Source organism: Camelus bactrianus, chromosome X, assembly GCF_048773025.1.
Source record: "Camelus bactrianus isolate YW-2024 breed Bactrian camel chromosome X, ASM4877302v1, whole genome shotgun sequence".
NCBI lineage: Eukaryota > Metazoa > Chordata > Mammalia > Artiodactyla > Camelidae > Camelus > Camelus bactrianus.
The window spans coordinates 1,617,800-1,637,193 of NC_133575.1; the positions used below are offsets into that span (position 1 = coordinate 1,617,800).

Here is a 19,394-nt window from a genome sequence, read left to right on the forward strand (position 1 = left end):
GTGGCCCCTGGTTCCCGGGGACGTATGATAGATTTAAAAGGCTAGCAAACACGGGACTGTCCCCTAATAGACGTGTGGGGTGCTGCGGGGTGTCAAGTCAGGGCTGAGGGGCTCCGGCTGGGGACGGACCTTAACGTGAAGCCTGTCACGTGTCACCCTCCCTACTGTCACCTTCTCTGATGGGCTTCTGTCCGTCCCAAGACGTGTAAACCATCCACGCAGGGAGGGTGCGTTCCTCAGGGACCGGGCTTTCCCATACTCACGGCTGCAGAGCAGAGCGTCAAAGCAAGCGGAGAATCTTCACCCCAAGAGCAGGTACGGAGTCAGTCTCCCAGCCTCGCTGTCCCCACGGCGCAAACCGGGGACCCAGGGCAGATGCCTTCAGGATGTGTGTAAGGAGGGTCCTCCTACTGACGTAACAAATCCCCATGACTTAGTGGACCCCGAACAGCACAGGATTATTATCTCAGCGGTTCTAGATGTCAGACGTCTGACTTGGGTCTCACTGGGCTAAAATCAAGGTGTCACCACGCCTCCTTCATTGCCTGTGTCAGATGGACAAGCCACAGGGGTGGGGCTGTGCACGACGCGGGCTGGAACTGATTTACAGAAGGTGCTGGTCAGGTTGCAGGTATTCAGAGAATGTAAGCTGCCAGCCCTCTAAGTGCTGGAAGGCTGCTACACCTGGCCCTGTGCCCGCGGTTAAAATGTTCCCTCCAGACACTGCCTGCTCATTGGACCATCGTTTGCTAAGTAAGTCTCTTACTTGAGCCATAAAAGGCGGCATCACAAAGCTTGCTCAGGTCCATAAAGGTTCTCTCACCTTTGTGTTGAAGGGCCTAAGCCTGGTTTTGTTCAGGGCAGCCCACCTGAAAGGGTGCCTTTCTCGATTTCCAGTTGTTTCTATGGATGACTCTTGAGGGTAGGAGTTGTGGCTTCAGGCATCTGGATCATCCCCTTCAGAGGCTGACTCAACTGAGAGCAATGCCCTTTCTGCTCCCATTCCTTCCTCCTCTCTGCTGCCTGGATTGCCTGTGTGTTGCCTGGTGCAGCGGCAACCATGTTGCGACCACGAGGCAAAGGACGGTAGCCTTCCAGGGAGTTGGAAAGGGGCTGCCAGCCCTGGATTGATTCCCTCAGATTAGCTGGGAGATAACACACCCCTCTCTGGTTGACACCATTTTTATTCCTGGTGTCTGTTACTAGCGGCTCAAAGAAGTGAAGCCACTACGGGCAGTGGTCCTAATGTGTGGGGTTGAGACCACCGTTTGAGATCAGACGTACAGGAGCAGACACAGAACTCTTTTATCTTTTCTCTGTTACCTTCAAAGAGTAGGTGTGAAAACTTCTATGTGCCATTTTGTAGGGCTGTTCACGGAGGCACTGAAATTCCAAGCAGGCTTTAAGATTGATGGGTAGAGAAATTGGACACTGGCACTAGGGTACCCCCTGAGCTTCGGAGGAGGACTAGAAACAGCATTGTTTGGGTGTCCACTGTGATCCTCTTGGTCCATAGATGAGAAATCTTAACAGCCGCTCCCTGGCCACATCATGCCTCTCAAGAAAGGGCAACTTAAGCGAGGACCAAGGTTGTAGACTTTTTTTTTTCAGGCCAGTTACTGTCTCCGGGGTCCTCTCACAATCCTGGCTGTCACGGGAGCTGTCCCTGTCTTTTTTAAACATTGATTTCCCAGATTTGTTGAGGTAGACTTGATACATAAAATTGTATATATTTAAGGTACAAGGTGATGGTTTGATACATGTGTACGCTGTGAAATGATCACATCAAGTTCACGCACACAGCCATCACCTCATACAGTTGCCGTTTTTGTGTGTCTGGTGAGAACGCTTCAGATCTCCTGTCTGAGCAAATTTCAACTACATAATACGTTTTTATTAACTGTGGTCACTGTGCTGTATCTTCAATGCCAAGAATGTGTTCATCTTATGGCTGGAAGTGTGTCCACTTGGACGGTGTCCCCAGCTCCCTCACCTCCCCATCTGTGGCAACCACCAGTCAACACTCTGCATCTATGACTTCGTTTTTTGTTTTTGTTTTTTAAGATTCCACATATAAGTGAGATCATACAATATTTGTCTTTCTCTGGCTGACTTATTTCACTTAGCATAACACCCTCAAGGTCCACCTATGCTGTTACAAATGGTAAGACTTCCTTTTCATGGCTGAATAATATTCCATTGTGTGTATATACATCTACCTACCTATCTATCCATCTACCCATCCATCATATCATTTCTATTTATCCATCTATCCATCCATCCATCTAATCAATCTATATTCATCCATCTATCCATTGTATCATATCTATCTACCCATTTGTCTGTCTGTCTATCTATACATATTTATCCATTTTCTTTATCCGTTTATCCACTGATATGACTCTTAGGTTGTTTCCATGTCTTGGCTATTGTAAATAACGCTACAACAAACACAGGGGTGCAGATATGTCTTCAATATCCTGTTTTCATCTCCTTCAGATAAATACCCAGATGTGGAATCGTTGGACCACACGAGAGTTCCATTTTTATTTTTGATCCCCTCCCCATGGTTTCCCACAGTGGCTGCACCAGTCTACATTCCCAACAAGAGTGCTCAAGTTCCATCTTCTCCACGTCCCGCTCCACGGCTCTCATCTCCTGTCCTTTTGCTGAGAGCCCTGCGGACGGGGCAGATCACATCGCCCTGGGGTCTCACTCCTGGCTGCAGGAGCACAAGGGGAAGGTTCCACAGCATGGCTGCAGCCACGGCTTCCACACGATGTTCCCCAGAGAGAACTGAGGGGGCACGGGGCTCAGGGTCTCCCTGTGCGCCTCCACCGCCTGGCCCACCCCGGCCACCACCGCATGGTACAGGGGCTCAGAGCTGGGGGACAGAGGCCGTGCCTCCGAGGGGTCTCTGGAGAGGTCGAAGAGCAGAGGGGGGTCATGGTGGGTCACCCCCTCCCCAGAGCAGGGGCACACGCTTTGCCCGTAGCAGGCCCCCGCTCCCTGGGGGTGGAACCGTGGTGTGATGTAATGGACTTTCCAGAGTCTTCCACCTGAATGCAGACACGGGGTCGGTCAGGGCAGGAGAAACCTGCTAACTGAACACCCAACCAGGTGCCTGCACTGGGGAGTCCAACGTCCCATGTCCAGCAAAAAGAGGACAGAGAGGAGGACACGGCAGATTGTGTAAGTCTGACCTCACTGCTGTCAAATCAGTGTGTATGTATGTGTGTGTGTCTATGTGTGTCTGCGCATGTGTGTGTGTGTGTGTGTGTATGCTGTTCTCCAGGGACGGACAGGCAAAGGGACTCATTCCAAGGTGCTCAGGGGGCTCTGTGTGGGGGTTAGACCTACAGATGCCCTTAGAACGTCCTTACCCTGCCTCCCTATTTTTAACTGCTTGGTGCCCCCGTATTACTTTTATAAACAGAAGCAGGAAGGCCATCTCAGCAGTCTGCCTGGCAAGGTCTTGCTGTGTGCTGAAGGGGCTCATGGGGATTCATGTCAGATAATAAACCCAGTGAGAGGGCGCCACAGACTGGAGCCCGCAAGTCCCTTCCTTCACGATGGGGTCAGCACCAGCCAGCATCCTTCTTGACATACCAAGCAACTCTCTTCGTCTTGTAAGAAAGGGATTGGCTCTGTGAGGATGAATGTCGTGTGTCAACAGGGCCAGTCTCAGGTGGCCAGATACATGGTCAGATACTAGTCTACATAGCACCTCGAAGGTGTTTTTTAAGATGAGAGTAACATGGAAATCTGTAGATGGGGAGTTAAGCAGATTGCCCACCAAGGTGGGGGTGGGCCTTGGCCAATCAGTTGAAGGTTTCCCAAGGAAGAAGGAATTCTGCCTCCAGACTCCAGCAGAGAAATTCTGCCTGAGTCTCCAGGCTTTGGAGTCAAAAAGCCAACATCAACTCCTGCCAGGCTGCCATGAAGATTACAGACTTGCCACACACACCCCCCCCCAGCCCAGCCATGTAAGTCAATATCTTAAAATCTACCTATCTGTCATCTATCTATCTATCACTTTTCTATCTAAACTATTATCTATTCATCTATTATCTATCTTCATCTGTATCTATTCACCTATCATGTCATCTTTTTCATCCATCCATCCATCCATCCATCCACCTACGAGTCCATCCATTCATCCATCCATCTATTCATCCATCTACCTACCAATCCATCCATCTACCCATCCATCCATCATCCATCCATCTATCCATGCAACAATCTATCCATCCATCCATCTATCCATCCATCCATCCATCATCCAACCATCTATCCATCCCACAATCTATCCATCCATCCATCCATCCATCCACCATCCACCCATCTCTCCACCCATCTATCCATCCATCCATCCATCCATCATCCATTCAACCATCTATCCATCCATCCGTCATTCATCCATCATCCATCCACCCACCCATCCTCTCAGTTCCATTTCTCTGGAGAACCCTGACTAATACAAACCTCCCCCCTCCCCCAATCATAGGTTAGGTATCTACTCACTCTCCTTCTCATGCCAGCGTGCAGCGTGGAGATATTTCCCGCAGTAATGAAACAGGAACTCATGTGCCGAGTGCTCAACGTCTCCTTGTAGCAAGGGCATCAGGCTGTGGCCATCCATCACCCTGATTCAGTGAAGAGACCACAGGAGGGAATCAGGCTGAGGCCACTCAGACTGCATTTTCAGCCTGGGACCTTTAGAAGGCTAAGGCTGCCAGGACTCCAGATGACATTGAGTAGAGGCTTGCTGGCAGCCCTGGGCAGACCACACAGGCGCGCACGCCCAAACACACACAGACACACCGACACACAACATTCTGATGTCAGATACTAGCATAGAATCTTCTTAAATTCCAGCTGGACTGCCCATGCCCTTAGACTGAACTCTAGGGCTGCAGAAATCTTTTTAAAACATTACAGATGCCAAGATACGTGGTCACCTGTGTGAAGTGTCTGGACAGGGGAACCCAGTGATGCCCCCATGACCTGATGGTCCTTCCTCACAACTCATCCTTTTTCAAAGTCCATAATCTGGATTTAATGTAGAAATGTGGTAGCTTTCCCTGCAACCGAAACCCACTTTTCACCTTCTGCTTTATTTTAAACTGTACCTAAATGGGATGGTTTGACTTGAAGTCTGAGTGTCGCTGTGAAGGTGTTTTGTAGGTCTAGTTAACATTTACAATCAGTTGACTCTGAGTACGGCCGATCACCCAGGATAACAAGGGTGAGCCTCAACCGATCAGTTGAAGGCTGTCAAGAGCCCAGACCGAGGCTTCCGGGAGAAGACAGAATTCTGCCTCCAGACCGTAACATAAAAATCTTGCCTGAGTTTGCACCCCATTGGCCTCCTAACATCGGGATTTCCCTTTGCCAGCCCCTACCACTGCATGAACCAATTCCTTAAACTAAATGTCTTATTTCACACAGATGCGCATACACACACACACACACAATCGGTCCTTTCTCTGGAGAACCCTGATGATACGCTACTAAACTAATAAAATAAATGAGATGCTTCTTTTGACCATAAAAAATGAGGATAGGATACATCATAATTATGCTTCACACAGGAATATTTACTGGTTATCTTAAAGTAAAATCAAATCTTTATAAAAATATTTACTTCTGTTTTTCCCTCTTGTATTAGAGGGACTTTGGGGCCCTGGTAAATCATTTTAAAATTATTGTGTCATAGCTTCATCAACAGGTAGCCGAGACTGTATTTCAGGAGATTATCGGAAGATGTGGCAGCGAGATGCCTGAATCTCCCCACTGTGACGCCGACATGGCATAACCTCGGCAACACTGCAAATCGTGTAGCTTGTCCCAGCTGTTCACTTAATCTTACATTTTTACCGAGTATGGTTATTTTATGTTACGCCGTCCCCTATATTTCAGGACATGAGAAGTTTTCAAATGTTCTCCTGTTGTAGGTTTCTCCCCCCTCCAACGTGGAAGAGGAAGGGGAGCCGTCTCAGGAATTAGGGAGGAGGTGGTCTCATCCCCCACGTACCTGTCCTGGGGCACCTGGCCGCCCCCCAGCTGGACCACGGTGGGGAAGACGTCCATCAGGCTGGTGGGCTCGTGGACCACTCGGCCGGCCGGCAGCACCCCGGGCCACCGGAAGATCCCCGGGACGCGGATCCCGCCTTCCCAGCCGCCCATGCCTTTGCCACCTGGAAGTCAGCGACATCATGAGGGTTCCCCAGGAGATGGCCCCGTCTACAAACACACCTGGGTGCACCTGGGTGCACGCGTCTATACACAGACACCCACATCTACAGACGCACAGGGTGGCAGCCTGGAGGTCCCCAGAATGGCTGCAACCAGACTTGTCCCTTCCCCACCAGTAGGGGGTGCCCGTTTCTCCTCGTGAAATTTGGTGGGTCTTTGTAGCCACTTCAATAAGTGGGAGGTGGCAGGTGTGACTTCAGAGGCAGAAGTGGTGCTGGGACTTCATACCCATGGACTAGGAGGCTGCCCTCACCCCGAGACTTCCTCTTTGGGAGTGGAGGGACTGGGAGCTGGGTCTGGGAACCTTCCGTCTCTCCTAGCTCATCGCACCTCCCGCCTGTTTCTGAACCGACCCCTTCTTCATTTCTAAGGTGACCCTCCCAGGGACCCCTGGTAATGGGTTGGGACCCAGACTCGCTCTTAAAGAAATCCAAGTCATTAGGCATAAGGCAATGTGTTCATACCGCCTAGGACCTCTGGGTGAAGCAATCAGGAATTCCAGCAGGAGAGTTTTAAACAGGGAGAGACGTGTTCACAGTGTCACTCGGGCGCCGCTGCTTTCCTGGGGTGCACATGGTAACCCTGTTGCATATTCGCCTTCTGCGGCTGCATAGGAAGTCACTGCAAGGTCCACAGCTTACACCACCACCCAGTTGTGCGGTGTCAGCTGTGCAGGGGGGATGTCTGCCGTGGCGTGGCTGTGTGGTCTCCTCTGGGGTCACGCAGTCTGGAGTCAAGGTGTCGTTGGCAGACTATAATGCTGTAGGGTACAACTGCCGGGAACGATCCAATTCAGCTACACGTGAGCCTGTTACATCTTGGGGATGTAACTGGCAGATGGGAGAAGGGACTCACATCCAAGTTCGTTCGGCTGTAGGAAAAATCCAGCTCCCTGTGGCTGTAGGACTGAGGTCCCCATTACATCCTCGGGCTGTATGTGGCCAGATGGGAGGAAGGATTCACATCCAAGTTCGTTCAGTTGTTGGAAAAATCCAGCTCATTGTGGTTGTAGGACTCAGATCCCCGTTTCCTTGCTGAAGAGGGCACCGTCAGCTTCCCCGGGCTGCCTGCATTTCTTCTCAGGGACGTGGTCCCTCCATCTTGAAAGCATCAACAGTTTGTTGAGCTCTTCTCATGATTCACCTCTGTCTGACTTTTCCTTTTCCATTAGCCAGAGAAAGCTCTCTGGCTTTAAGGGTTCATAGCGTTAGGCCAGACCCACCAGGACATTCCTCCTACCAGCCTAGAGGACAGCTGTGCTGTGTTACACAGTGCCATCATGGGAGTGCTATCTCGTCACAGTCACAGAGGCCAGGGGGCGGGGAGGAACATTTTTATCTTCATTATTCATTTGTACATCTCCCTCTTCTACTGAAATGCAAACCTTTTAAAGAAGGGCATGCCTTTTTACCCCTCTTGGCACCGAGAATGTGAATGCATAGCAGGTGCTCAAGAGTTCCCTTGGACTAAGGCTCAAGGATACATTGTACAACACAGCGAACGTCACCAATATTTCATAGTAACTTTAAATGGTGTATGAGCTATTGAAAGTATTGAACCACGATGGTGTACACCTGAGACTAATATAATGTTGTAAATCGACTATACTTAAAAAAAATTCCCTTCGATAGAGCATCTTCTTTTTCACTTCTACTTGGTCACCAACATTCCCTGCTGGAAGTCATTTCCTCCATCACACAATCTGTCCTTGAGCCCCAACGCCCATCGCTCTTACCTCTGTATATGCCATTCCATCCGCCCAGCTGGCTGTGTTCATCTCTTGCCTCCAAATGTCCTCCGTGATCAGAGGTAAAGTACGTGAGCGTCTTGTTTTTCAAACCGTGTTCTTCGACGGCATTGAGAATTTCCCCTTTGCAAAAAATGGAACATTCCAGAGCAACGTAAATAAAACCACATTGGTGAATTCCACATAACCCCCCGTTCCCTTTCTGAATAAGTCACTTCTTGCCAGTCAAGAAAAAGGAATCACGGTCATGCAAGTGCTCCGTGTGAAGGCGTATCTCATTTTTCTTCCGATACCATAGGATTTAGAATCCTGCTGGCAAAAACATCACTGATCCAGAAGCACATAGGTCACCAACAGAAGGCTGTCCTGGCACTCTGTGTGCGTGTGTACACACGTCCACGACAAGCATGTGTGGGTGGGAACGTGGTGAGAAACTGTGATGCGGGAGGAAGCCAGAGCTGGGAGTATCTACGCGTGTTGGCCTCTGGGGTCAAGACTCAGCACATGCAGACGACCATGTGTAAATCAAGCGATCGCGTTATCCGTGGGGATCCCACGGGCGTGAAAAACACAGAAGGACTTTTAACCCCAAGGGAAGGTGCAGTGCTGAAAACGCAGGGTTTTGGAAACATGATGTCATCTGCCCTCCTGTTTGGGGGCTGTCTGCCTCTTCACGTGGCCCTGTGTACATACCACCATGCTTGTGTGAGCGCACGCTGTGATAAACTCCAAGGGTTTCCACGCCCACCTTCTTTTAAGAGTGTACAGTGGGTCCTCTGCAGGCTTTCTTGAAGCCACAAAAGGAGGGTGATTTGGGACCAGTGTCCCGAAAGGCAGCAAGACTGCCCCACTTTTTGTAATGTCGCGTGACGGTTTGGCATCACCGACCTTCTCGAAGGGCGGTCTGGCGCCAAAGCAGAGCGAGAAATCGGAAAGGCAGAGGAACGCGTGCGTGATATGGGAGAGGCTTCCTCCCACTGTTTGCCTTTTCTGTTCTTTGCTGCACCCCAGTTCTTCGTGAGATGGCTCAACCTGTCACCACGCTCTCGTGGGGAGGCCAAGACTGAAGGAAGTTGAGCCGTGCGGGGACTTACCCACGAGCCAGTCCATCTCCTCTACGTTGTCGCCGTACAAGCCATGCTGACTCTTCCCAAGAAACTCCTTTGTCGTCACGAGGGGAACATGCACATGGAGCAGGGACACCACGAGCAGGAATGGCCCGTGCTTGTTTCTGAAAGAAGAAGAAGAAAAAAACACACTTCAGGTAGAAGACCATCTCTTTCAACGCTCGCTGACCCACGACTTCAGAGTACAGACTCGAAACTCAAGCTCTGGAAGCCAATCCCCATGCAAATGTTGAATTCCTCAAACCCACTGGCTCACAGGGCTGGTGGATGGGATCCCAGGGATGATCAAGAGACTCAGATGCTCAGAGAACTCACCGCCCTTAGGATGGGATGCTGTCCTTACCTTTCAATGTAGGAAACGGCTTCATTTAGCAGAAGGCTTGCAGCTCTTTCCAAAACCATGGGCTGCTCTGTGACCTCGTGGTTTCTCATCAGGATGCAATTCCAGCGGCGGGCAAACCCAAAGCTGGCGTACCAGGAGACAAAGAACAGGAAGAGCAGGCTGGCCGCCCCCAAGACTGCTTTCCAGGAAATGAAGAAGAGCCCACAGGCCTTGCCAGCCGCGAGGGTGAGGACCCCCAAGGCCATCATCTGGGTGTAATGCCGCAGCCTTGCCCTCGTGGCCGCGTCCAGTTCCGGGGATCTGCCCGGGAGACAGTCGTTGACGAGGGTGAAGGGCATGCCGAAGAAGTAGTCAAACCCGTGGTTTAGCGGGTGGTGGCAGTGGTCGGTGCGCGATTCGCAGTTTACACCCTGGTGCCATTTGCCTGAAGATAAAAGCCAAAACTTAAAAAAAAAAAAAATACACTTCAGGGACTCTGATACAAATCACCTTCTGAGAATAATTTGGATGTTCCGACAGAAAGAAGAAAAATGGTAAAATTTGAAAGAAGAAAGGAACACAATAGAAATTCGAAATAGAAAGGCACACTGTGGATTTACGGTATTGGTCTTTAAATGCACACATTACGCTTCATAAATACGAATGAACGCATCCACGGAATATGGATATCAAGTGACTGAAGGTTTAAGCCCTTTCCTGCAGCATTTGAGATTAAGAGCTTGCAACCCTCGACCATTCTGCTACACTAAGTAACTTAGAAAATACAGTTTACAGATTTTTCTATTTTTACTTAAAAAAACTTGAAAAGGGGAATTGACACAAATAATCTCAGGACAGAGAAGTTAACAGGCTCCTTCCACTAGCTAGTAATCACAGGTAATTTTTTTCCCAATGGCAGTAATTTTTACAACAATTGAGGTAGGACGCCCGCATCTCAAATTCCAGGAGAATGTCCAAGAATTGTGTTGTCTATGGGCACTTTGTGTTTATTTCATGTACCACAGACTCCTAACCAGCTTACATTTAGCTACAAAACCGGCTAGAACAAGCTCCCACCTGCAATTTGCCCAAAATTCCAAGTGGAGAAGTTAAACCAGGTCCCTGCCCCTTCTCCTTCCTACCACTTATAAACTATCTTCAGAGTCTGTAGGAATCTGTCCTAGAACCTAACCCAGGGATCTACCTTTTTTATCCTTAAGGAAAGAAAAATACTGGGGCGGGGTGAGGATTGTGGACAGAAAGTGAAACAGAAGCACCTCCCAACAGCAAAGCTTTCCGCCATTTGGTTTTGTAACCCTAAGGGTTTTGAGGTGGGAGGTGGCCATTTAGGGAAAGAAAATCTGTAGAGATTTCTGACATATCCCAAGAGGAGAAGATGGATTTGTCCAAGGAAGGAAGGAGGCTAACTGAGCAAGATTTTGAATTAAAATGACTCTTCAAAATACATGCACCCCCAGTGTTCACAGCAGCAGTATTTACCATAGCCAAGACATGGAAGCAACGTAAGTGTCCACCGACAGATGCCTGGATAAAGAAGCTGTGGTCTATTTACACTATGGAATACAACTCAGCCATGAAAAAGAATGAAGTAGTGCCATTTGCAGCAACATGGATGGACCTAGAGATGATCATACTAAGTGAAGTAAGTCAGACAGAGAAAGACAAACATCATGTGATATCACTGATATGTGGAATCTAAAATATGATACAAGTGAACTTCTTTACAAAACAGAAACAGACTCACAGACATAGAAAACAAATTTACAGTTACCAAAGGAGAAAGGCGAGGAGGGAGGGATAAATTGGGAGTTTGGGATGAGCAGATGCACACTACTGTATATAAACTAGATAAACAACAAGGACCTACTATAAAGCACAGGGAACTATACTCAATATCTTGTAATAACCTATAATGGAAAAGAATCTGAAAAAGAATATATGTATAACTGAAACACTTTGCTGTCCACCTGAAACATCGTAAATCAACTATACCTCAACTAAAAAAAAATTTTAATGACTCCACAATGAGAAAAATTCCAACACAGTGAACAATTCAAGAGTGATCAGATGGATCAGGCACTCGATTTGAGTTCTGATATAATTTTTTTTCCCTCGTAGGAACACAGGTTCCTCTGATTTCTGATGGTCCCACCCCCTGAAAAACCCGAGCAGCGCTCATCACCGCACCGATGAGGCCCGTGGCGTAACCTTGCTGCTGGAGGACTCTGGCAAACGTGGTCTCGTTCTCGGGAAGTCCGCCTGAGCCTGCGTTCCACTGAAGGGCCCGGTACCCGTTGCTGGCTTCCATGCCTGTGGGGTGGAGCAGAGCAGAGCGGATGTGTTCATTTCCCGTGGGCTACGGTTGAGGTTCTCAATGGCAGATTGAGGTTCTCAAGGGGGGATAATTCTGCACCCCCACCAGTGGACACTCTGCAGGGCCTGGAGTGGTTTGGTTGTCACAATGAGGGGAGGGGGGATAACAGCATCCAGCAGGTAGAAACACCCTACAGTGCACAGGACTCCCCACCCCAGAGAATCAATCAGTCCCAAATGGCAGCAGTGCCGAGGAAGAGAAACCCTGGACCTTCACATGAGAGACAGTCTGCAGAGGGATCAATTAATCAGTTGATTGATTAGTGTATCTATCGATTGATTTATCTATCATCTATCTATGTATCTATGTATCTATCTATCCATTTATCTATCCATCCATCCATCTAATCTATCCATCTAATCTATCTATCCATCTATCCATCCATCCAATCATCCATCCAATCTTTCTACCTATCTATCCATCCATATAATCTTATCTATCTATCCATCCATACATCTAATCTATCTACCTATTTATCCATCCATCCATCTAATCTATCCAACCGTCTAATCTATCTATCCATCTATCCATCCATTTAATCCATCCCTCCATCTATCCATCCATCCATCTAATCTTATCTATCTATCTATCTATGAATGAATGACGGTGCCTCTTAACCAAAGACGACTTTGCCCTCCAGGGGACACCTGATAATACCTGGAGGCATTTTTGGTTACCACAACTTGTAGTAGAGATAAGAACAGTGGCAAGTAGTGCATAGTTGGCGGAAACTTACTCCCCAGGACCTCAAAATGTGACTGCATTCACGGATGGGGGTCTTTAAGGAGGTAATTAAGGTAAAGTGAGGTCAGTAGGGTGGTTCCTGATCCCATAGGACTGGGGTCCTTGTAAGAAGAGATGAGGACCCAGACACACACAGAGGGATGACCACGTGAGGACACAGAGAGGAGACGGCCGTCTGCACAGCAAGGAGAGAGGGCTCAGGAGACACCAGCCCTGCTGACACCTGGGCACACTGAGGGATTGCTGGGTCGGGGGGTACACACACATTCACCTGGTGCAGACGCTGACAAACCAGTGTCCACAGTGGTCCTACCTGGGTACAGCTGCACCCATGGTGTTCAAGGATCTCCTCTCGCTCTGTGTCCTTGCCAACACTTGAGACTGTCTATTGTTTTTGTGCAGCCACTCTGCTGCATCTATGTTCATATAAAATTTTTTTAAATTATATTTTGAACGGTTTCTTCCTGTTCCCCGTCACTCCCTTTGTACGTACTTTGGACCCTCTGGAATGTACCCGTTGTCCTCACGTCAAACGTTTTGACATGGCTCTCTGTACTAATTTTCTGATGACTGCTGTAAGCAATCACCACAATTTTGGTGCCAGAAAATGAGGCAGATTTGTTTTCTTGGGTTTCTGGAGGACAGAGGTCTAAAATCAAGGTGTTGGCAGAGCTGTATTCACCTTAGAGGTTGCCTGCAGAGCTGTATTCCTGGGGGAGGGTCAGGCTTAGGGTGAGGGACATAAATTTGGTGCCAGAAAGCAACAAGGATTTATTTCCTTGTGTTTCTAGAGGCTGGAAGTCTAAAATCAAGCTGTCGGCGGGACTGAATTCCTCTAAGAGGATGCCTGCCTTCCTATGCCTCCTTCTGCATCTTCCACACACGCTGCTCCTCCTACCAGGATTTTTGGGATGACACTGGACCCACGTGGATAATCCAGGGTCATCTCCACGTGTTAAGATGCGTCCCTTAATCACATCTTCAAAACTCCCTTTGCCATATTAAAAAAGAGCAATATTCATGGATTCTGGGCGCAAGGATGTTGTGGGACAACAATCTCCCAGAACCCACCTGAAATCATGACTTCACGTCAAGATTGACTCAAGTATTTTAAGCAAATAACGTCACATGTAATCAGCTCTGTCTGGAGAGTTTCAGCCCTTCAGCATTCCAAATAATCATACCGTTTTTAGAAAAAAACATTTGTTTTCCTTTTGGCAGGACTACGTACCCCGTACTGGGTATGCCATCCCAGGACAACGGAACGGCAGCTTCTGTTTTCACCGTCCCCCCCGAATCTCAACCATCACCACCCGATGACTGGGGACAGTGAACGGGGGTGGGGTGGGGACGCGCCCTGTCCCTGGCCGGCCCCCCCCACCCCGCACCCACCTGATCTGAGCGCGTGTCGGCCCGTGAGGAAAGACGCTCTGCTCGGGGTGCAGAGCGGGGCGGCCGCCAGGTGCTGCGTGAGCCGCACGCCTTCCTGCGCGAGTCGGTCGACATTGGGCGTCCTGAGCAAACCACACAGAGGCCGCCGTCAGGACGCGGTCGTGCAAGGGGACAGGGGAGCTCATGCCCGCGGGGAAAGCACCCAGATGGTAGGGGCGCCCCTGGGCTTCAGAACGAGTTGTGTTAAGTGTCCTGCAGAGGCAGCTGGACCCCCACTTCCAGAAGTTTGGAGCAGAGACGGAAGCCGACACTGTCACATGCACACACCCCGAAAGGGTCTGAGGAGGCTTTCTGGAGGCGACCGCGGCGGGCTCCCTCGCGGGCCTGAAAGGCCTGCTGGCTTGCGGCTGTCGCTGCGACGCGGGTGCGGGCCCAGGATGAGCTGGCGTGGTCCGCGTTTCCCGCCAGCCCGGAGGAGGGGGCGCTGGGCTTCCTCGTGGGCTAGTCCAGAGGCCGGGCACCGGCGCGAGAGGGCGCAGGAAGGTCGGAAAGCCGTCAGCAGGCAGGCAGCAGCGAAGACGGGGACTCCTCGTTACAAGGGGGACCCCGGAGTCCCTGCGCTCAGCCCCTGCACCCCACAAGAAATCCCCCCATGGCATCCCCGACAACGGCCACCTGGTCTCTGGTCACTGGGAAACAGGGCAGCCCGTTCCGTTTTTGAACAGTGTGTTAGAAACTTGTTTTGTTCTATAGGGTGGATGGGAAGGTCTTAAAACCTTAGCGATTTTTCTTCACATCTTTGGGGCTGACAACTTTAGACCAGTGGCTCTCCAGGGGGACAACTTTGCTTTAGCGAAATCTAGGGGGCATTTTGGGCTGTCACAACTCAGCGAGACGGTGCTCGTGGCATCGGTGGGTACAGACCAGGGACACTGCTCAAAATCCTATGGTGTACATGGTGCCCCTGTCACGCAGAAGTCTCTAACCTCAAAGATCAATAGGGCTGACCTTGAGGAACTCTGCTTTAGCATAAGGGCCTATCTATCTATATATCTAATTTTCATCCATCTATCCATCCTTCCGTCCAACCAACCGTCCATCCAAATATCCATCCATCCATCTGTCCAACTATCCATCCATCCATACGTCCGCCCAACCATCTGTCTGTCCAACCATCTGTCCAACCATCCATCCATCCAACCATCCATCCAACCATCCGTCCAACCATCCATCCATTCATCCATCCATCCATCCATCTGTCCACACATCTGTCCATCAATCATCTGTCTATCTATGCATCTACCAAACATTTGTCTCTTACAATGTCTTCGTGATCATCTACACTGGGGAATGGGACGAAAAACACCATAGGTCTGAACCTCAGTAGAGCACCTTCCTCCTGCAGAATCCTTTCCCTCCACTTGTTAAAAGATTATCTTAAAAAAGGGGAAAAAAAAAAACATGCTACTTCTTTAATACATTTAAATGTGATGTAAAGCTTTTGTGCTTCTCAGTCAACTGAAGATCATTCCTTTTTTCCCTTATCAAGTTGCTTCCCAAACATGGTCCTAAAACATTACTCTAGAGTGCCTCTCATTCCTGTATGCATTCTTTTCCTTTTCAATAGCACTCTGGCCTGTGGAATCAGTTACTTTTATTTTTAAAAAAAGCATCTGAAAATCACATAAATATGCTGAGAGATCTCTTGCTGCCTCTAGGGAAAAAGATGGGGTAGCAGCGTATGAGTGAGATTTGCTGGGAGAGGAGACAGCTTCCCTCCCTGTTACAGCAATGCAATGAACAGGTATCATGGTTATTCACAGAACTACCCGCTCAGTCTGTAACCCGTCTCTGGGGTAGCGTTGCTTTCAGAGCATCAGGGGGTCACTTTAATATTTTGCATCACGGAACTGGAAGGGTCCATCCAATGACCTCCTAACCCCGGAGGAAACATGCAGGCTCAGAGGAGCTCAGGGTCTGGGACCCCTGGCAGAGCCATGCAGGAGCAGGGTCAGCACCACCGGGCTGCTCCTGGGACTCCCTCTTCTGTCCTGACCCCCGGTCCCCTGACCAGCCTCAGGCTACATGTTCAAATTAACTCCCTAAGGAGGGAGAGCCGGTGTTACCAACACAAACCCTAGCCGAGTTCCAGTTCCGAGGCTCTTCAAGCCTGTCCCCGCCTGCAGATGAAAGCGGGAAAGTTTTAACCCAAGGGGATAACTCTGGATCCGTCTCTCCATGGAACCTTTCAGCTCTGCTCCCTCCGTGAGAGCCTCCTGAACATTTAATGATTTAGGACAAAGATTGGCAATCTCTGGCCGAACGTCACCGTGGGTCTATTTCGGGAAGTCCCTCTGGAGCTCAGGGCGGTTCTGAAGTTTTTCAAGAGTTGGGAAAAATAAACAGAAGAAAAAAGAAGGGTAGGACCTTATGTGACCCATGCAGGCTCTCACAGTCCCATGTGGCCCCTTACAGAAGAGGATGGCTTATATTAACCCCTAATCTGGAATAAAAAATTCTTCCAGCGTGTCACCCTAGGTGATCTGGGTTGCATCTTAAATCCAATGAGTGTGCTTCCAAGAGACAGAAGACGAGAGACAGAGACACAGGGGAGAAGCCATGTGGAGACAGAGGCAGAGACATGAGGGGGGGGGCCACCAGCCCAGGGATGGACGCCTGGAGCCCCCAGAAGCTGGAAGAGGCAGGAGGACCCTCCCTTGGAGCCTCAGGAGGGAGCGCGGCCCTGGGACACCTTGACCTCGGATGTCTGGTCTCCAGAACTGGAGGAGGAGAAATTCGTCTTCTTTTAAGGGCCCCAATTTGTGGTCATTTGGTACGGCTACCCCAGAAAATTAATGCACCCCTCCACCACTGTTCATGTTGTTTGAAACGTTTAGGACTGTCTGCCTGTCGAAAAATAATTGTTTTGGTGCTGAGATTCAAGGCATTAAAGAATTTCCTAACTTCTACAGGCAGATTTTAAATGCATCTCTCTCACACACACACACACACACCCCACCTGCACCCCCAGCCCGTGGTACCTCAGTGTGTCGTTCCCATAGCAACCAAGGTCCCCAATGCCAAGATCATCTGCCATTATCAGTAGGATATTTGGTTTAAACTCATTTGCTGCTTTTAATTCGCACGTCCTCAGAAGGCAGCTCACAGTGACTAAAACCGCCAGAAACTCCCTGCAGAAAAAAACACACCAAAAAGGGCAGAAATAAACGTCTGTCGGCTGGAACGAAATGTTGGCATTTCAAACCAGGTTGCTGGGACGGTATCCGCATTCCAGCCACGTTAGGATCTAACAAAGGACAGCCTCCAACTTTCGACTCCTTTTGTCCCAACTGCTTGCATAATAAGCCGTCCTGAGCCGCAGAAACCTTGACCGCGCTAGGTTTTTGTTTGTTGGTTTGTTTTGGAAAGTCGTGGTCGGCCAAAGTTCAGTTTCTTGCACTGAATTCACCCAGGCTCCTCGTCCCCACCACTTTGTAACTACGCCAGTGGCGTTAAAGTCACTAGAGGCCGGCCTCTGAGATGGGGCGCCCGCCTTGCCGGATGCGCAGGGCGGCCCGGCCGCGCGGCCCACCAAGGGTCCCCGGCACGCCCACGAGGGAGGCGGGCCCGGTCGGGGCAGAGGGGATCTCCCATTTTTAAAGGATGCATATGGGACTACAAGCAGCCCAGACATGACAGGGAGAAAGCACAGCCGTCTCCACCAGTCAGCTCACGGACTGGAAAGGCACGTCTCTGGAGAGGTCAGGAGCGCACCGGCGCCCTGAGTAACCGCGGGCCGGAGCGTCCCGGGGGTGGATCCCCGCGCGCCCGGTTTCCGGGCTCCGGGCTGCACGTTCCAGAGGGTCCCGGGGTGCGCAGCACGGCCCCCGGTGCCGTCCGCGTCCCCCGAGGGCGCCCCGGCGCGCCCCGGGGATGGGGACCTGGCCTGGGGCGCCGACGGCTCTTGGCCGGAGAGTTGGGGGCCGCACGGCCGCGCTGCGGTGGGGATGGCAGCGAGGGGAGGGCCAGGGCGCGGACCGGGCATGTCCTAGAGGGTCGGGCTTCGGGGACGCGGTCACGGGACGGGGTGTCACAGCGCAGGCCCGGGCGGGCCCCCGCTTCCGGGCTGGGAGGCCGCGGCGGGGCGGGGCGGGGCGGGGCGGAGGGCGGCGGGAAGGGAGGCGCCGCGGCGGCGGCGGCGGCGGCCGCCCCGGGGGCCCGGACGGGGCGTGCCTCAGAGAGGGCGGGCGGGGCCCTGGGGGCCGGACAGGACGCGCCCTGGGGGGACGCCGCGTGCCCGGTCCCCTCCCTCTGCGCAGCCTTCCCTCCGCCTCCTCCCGCGTCCGGTTCCTTTCGTCTGGTCTGTGGATCTCCCCCACCCTCCGTCTCGTGGGAGAACCGCTGCCCCCTCCCCAGCCCTTTAGTCCCCCGTGTGTCCGGGGCACAGAGCTGGCCGCCAGCTGCATGCCGGGGACTCCGAGGCGCACGCATGGGGGCCCACGCTCGCCTGGACGCCCCTCCCCTCTCCTCCCGCGCCCCCCACCCCGCCCCGGGATGGAGTGGGGACCTCGTCCCAGGACCCTGCGCACCTGGCCGGGAGCTTGGCGCGTCCGCTCTGCGACGTGGGTCCCATGGCCGAGCGCGGCCCGGACGGAGCGCAGGACCTTGCCCCCAGAGCCGTGTCCCGGACCCGCCCACGGAGTTGCGCGGTCCGTTGCGCCCCCTCCCTCCCTAATCCTCTTAAAAACTCCCGTGGCCTCCAGGGAATTGAGCTTGCAAACAGGTTTTCCTGGGAGGCTTCCTGGGGGCGGCGCTCCCAGAGACTGGGGCCAGGGAGCAGCTGATTGACGCCGGCTGGGCCGCGGTAGGAGGGCAGGGTGTTGCTAAGTGGTGGTGGGTCCCGTGCTTAGCAGGCAGGAGGTCCTGGGTTCAACCCCCAGTACCTACCTTTTAAAAGAAAAAAAAAGGGGGGGGGGGAGGAAAGGGGATGGGAGGGGAAGGGACTCTGTTACCCATCACAGGGAACAATCGTTTTAGGAGTTCGTATGGGACAAGGCGTGCCAGTGTCCCCGGCTGTAAGGAAAACCCGTAAAGGCATCTACTAGGCCTGCCGCAGACAGTCTCTGCGGGACACACACGAGAGGGGTGCCTGTGTGCGCCCCAGGGGTCGCTTCTGAGGGCTTTTATGGGGGTGGGGAGGAGTTGGTGAACAAAATGGGCTGGGGGCTGTGTGATCAGCTTGCACACAAGTGTTCTGATTGGTTGTGGGTGAGGTAAGGAGTTCAGGGTCTGTGGAGCTGTGGACTGGAACAAACCAGCTGAGCTGCTGTGAGATTAGGCATTACCTGGGGCTGTTAGTTTGTTAGGGCAAACACGCCCAGGAAAGAATGTACTTGAGCTTTTGAGGGC

The 19,394-nt window shown here is 51.4% G+C and overlaps 2 protein-coding genes across 5 annotated transcripts in view; one reads left to right on the forward strand and one right to left on the reverse strand.

The window, feature by feature from the left end:
- GYG2 (glycogenin 2) overlaps positions 1–13,040 on the forward strand; it is a 48,546-nt gene extending 35,506 nt beyond the window's left edge. The window contains exon 12 of the mRNA XM_074359463.1: positions 11,594–13,040. The gene's annotated coding sequence lies outside the window, so the exon portion shown is untranslated. The remainder of the gene's footprint in view (positions 1–11,593) is intronic.
- Positions 367–18,937, reverse strand: ARSD (arylsulfatase D). 4 transcript variants are annotated; one of them, XM_074359453.1, is made up of 10 exons: positions 18,575–18,935; positions 17,027–17,176; positions 13,986–14,107; positions 11,663–11,785; positions 9,476–9,899; positions 9,100–9,236; positions 7,994–8,128; positions 6,038–6,200; positions 4,525–4,646; positions 367–410 (listed from the first exon to the last, which is right to left on the reverse strand). In XM_074359453.1, exons 1-10 carry the CDS (start codon positions 18,616–18,618, stop codon positions 382–384), a joined length of 1,449 nt encoding a protein of 482 aa, XP_074215554.1. In that variant the 5' UTR covers positions 18,619–18,935; the 3' UTR covers positions 367–381. The 4 variants fall into 4 exon arrangements, with proteins under 4 accessions (XP_074215554.1, XP_010966577.2, XP_010966578.2 ...); XM_010968275.3 differs by lacking the exon at positions 367–410 and adding an exon at positions 2,515–3,059 and having other exon boundaries at positions 18,575–18,929; XM_045505293.2 differs by lacking the exon at positions 367–410 and adding an exon at positions 3,235–3,647 and having other exon boundaries at positions 18,575–18,937.
- Between the last annotated feature and the right edge of the window lie 457 nt (positions 18,938–19,394).

Bases quoted from the DNA above. Each gene is read 5' to 3' on its own strand.
- ARSD (XM_010968275.3), bottom strand. From the start codon at position 18,618: ATGGGACCCACGTCGCAGAGCGGACGCGCCAAGCTCCCGGCCAG. The intron at 8,129-9,099 runs GTAAGTCCCCGC...TTTTTTGCAAAG, and splicing joins GGAGATGGACTGGCTCGTGG to GGGAAATTCTCAATGCCGTC. The intron at 6,201-7,993 runs GTAAGAGCGATG...GCTGACTTCCAG, and splicing joins ATGGAATGGCATATACAGAG to GTGGCAAAGGCATGGGCGGC.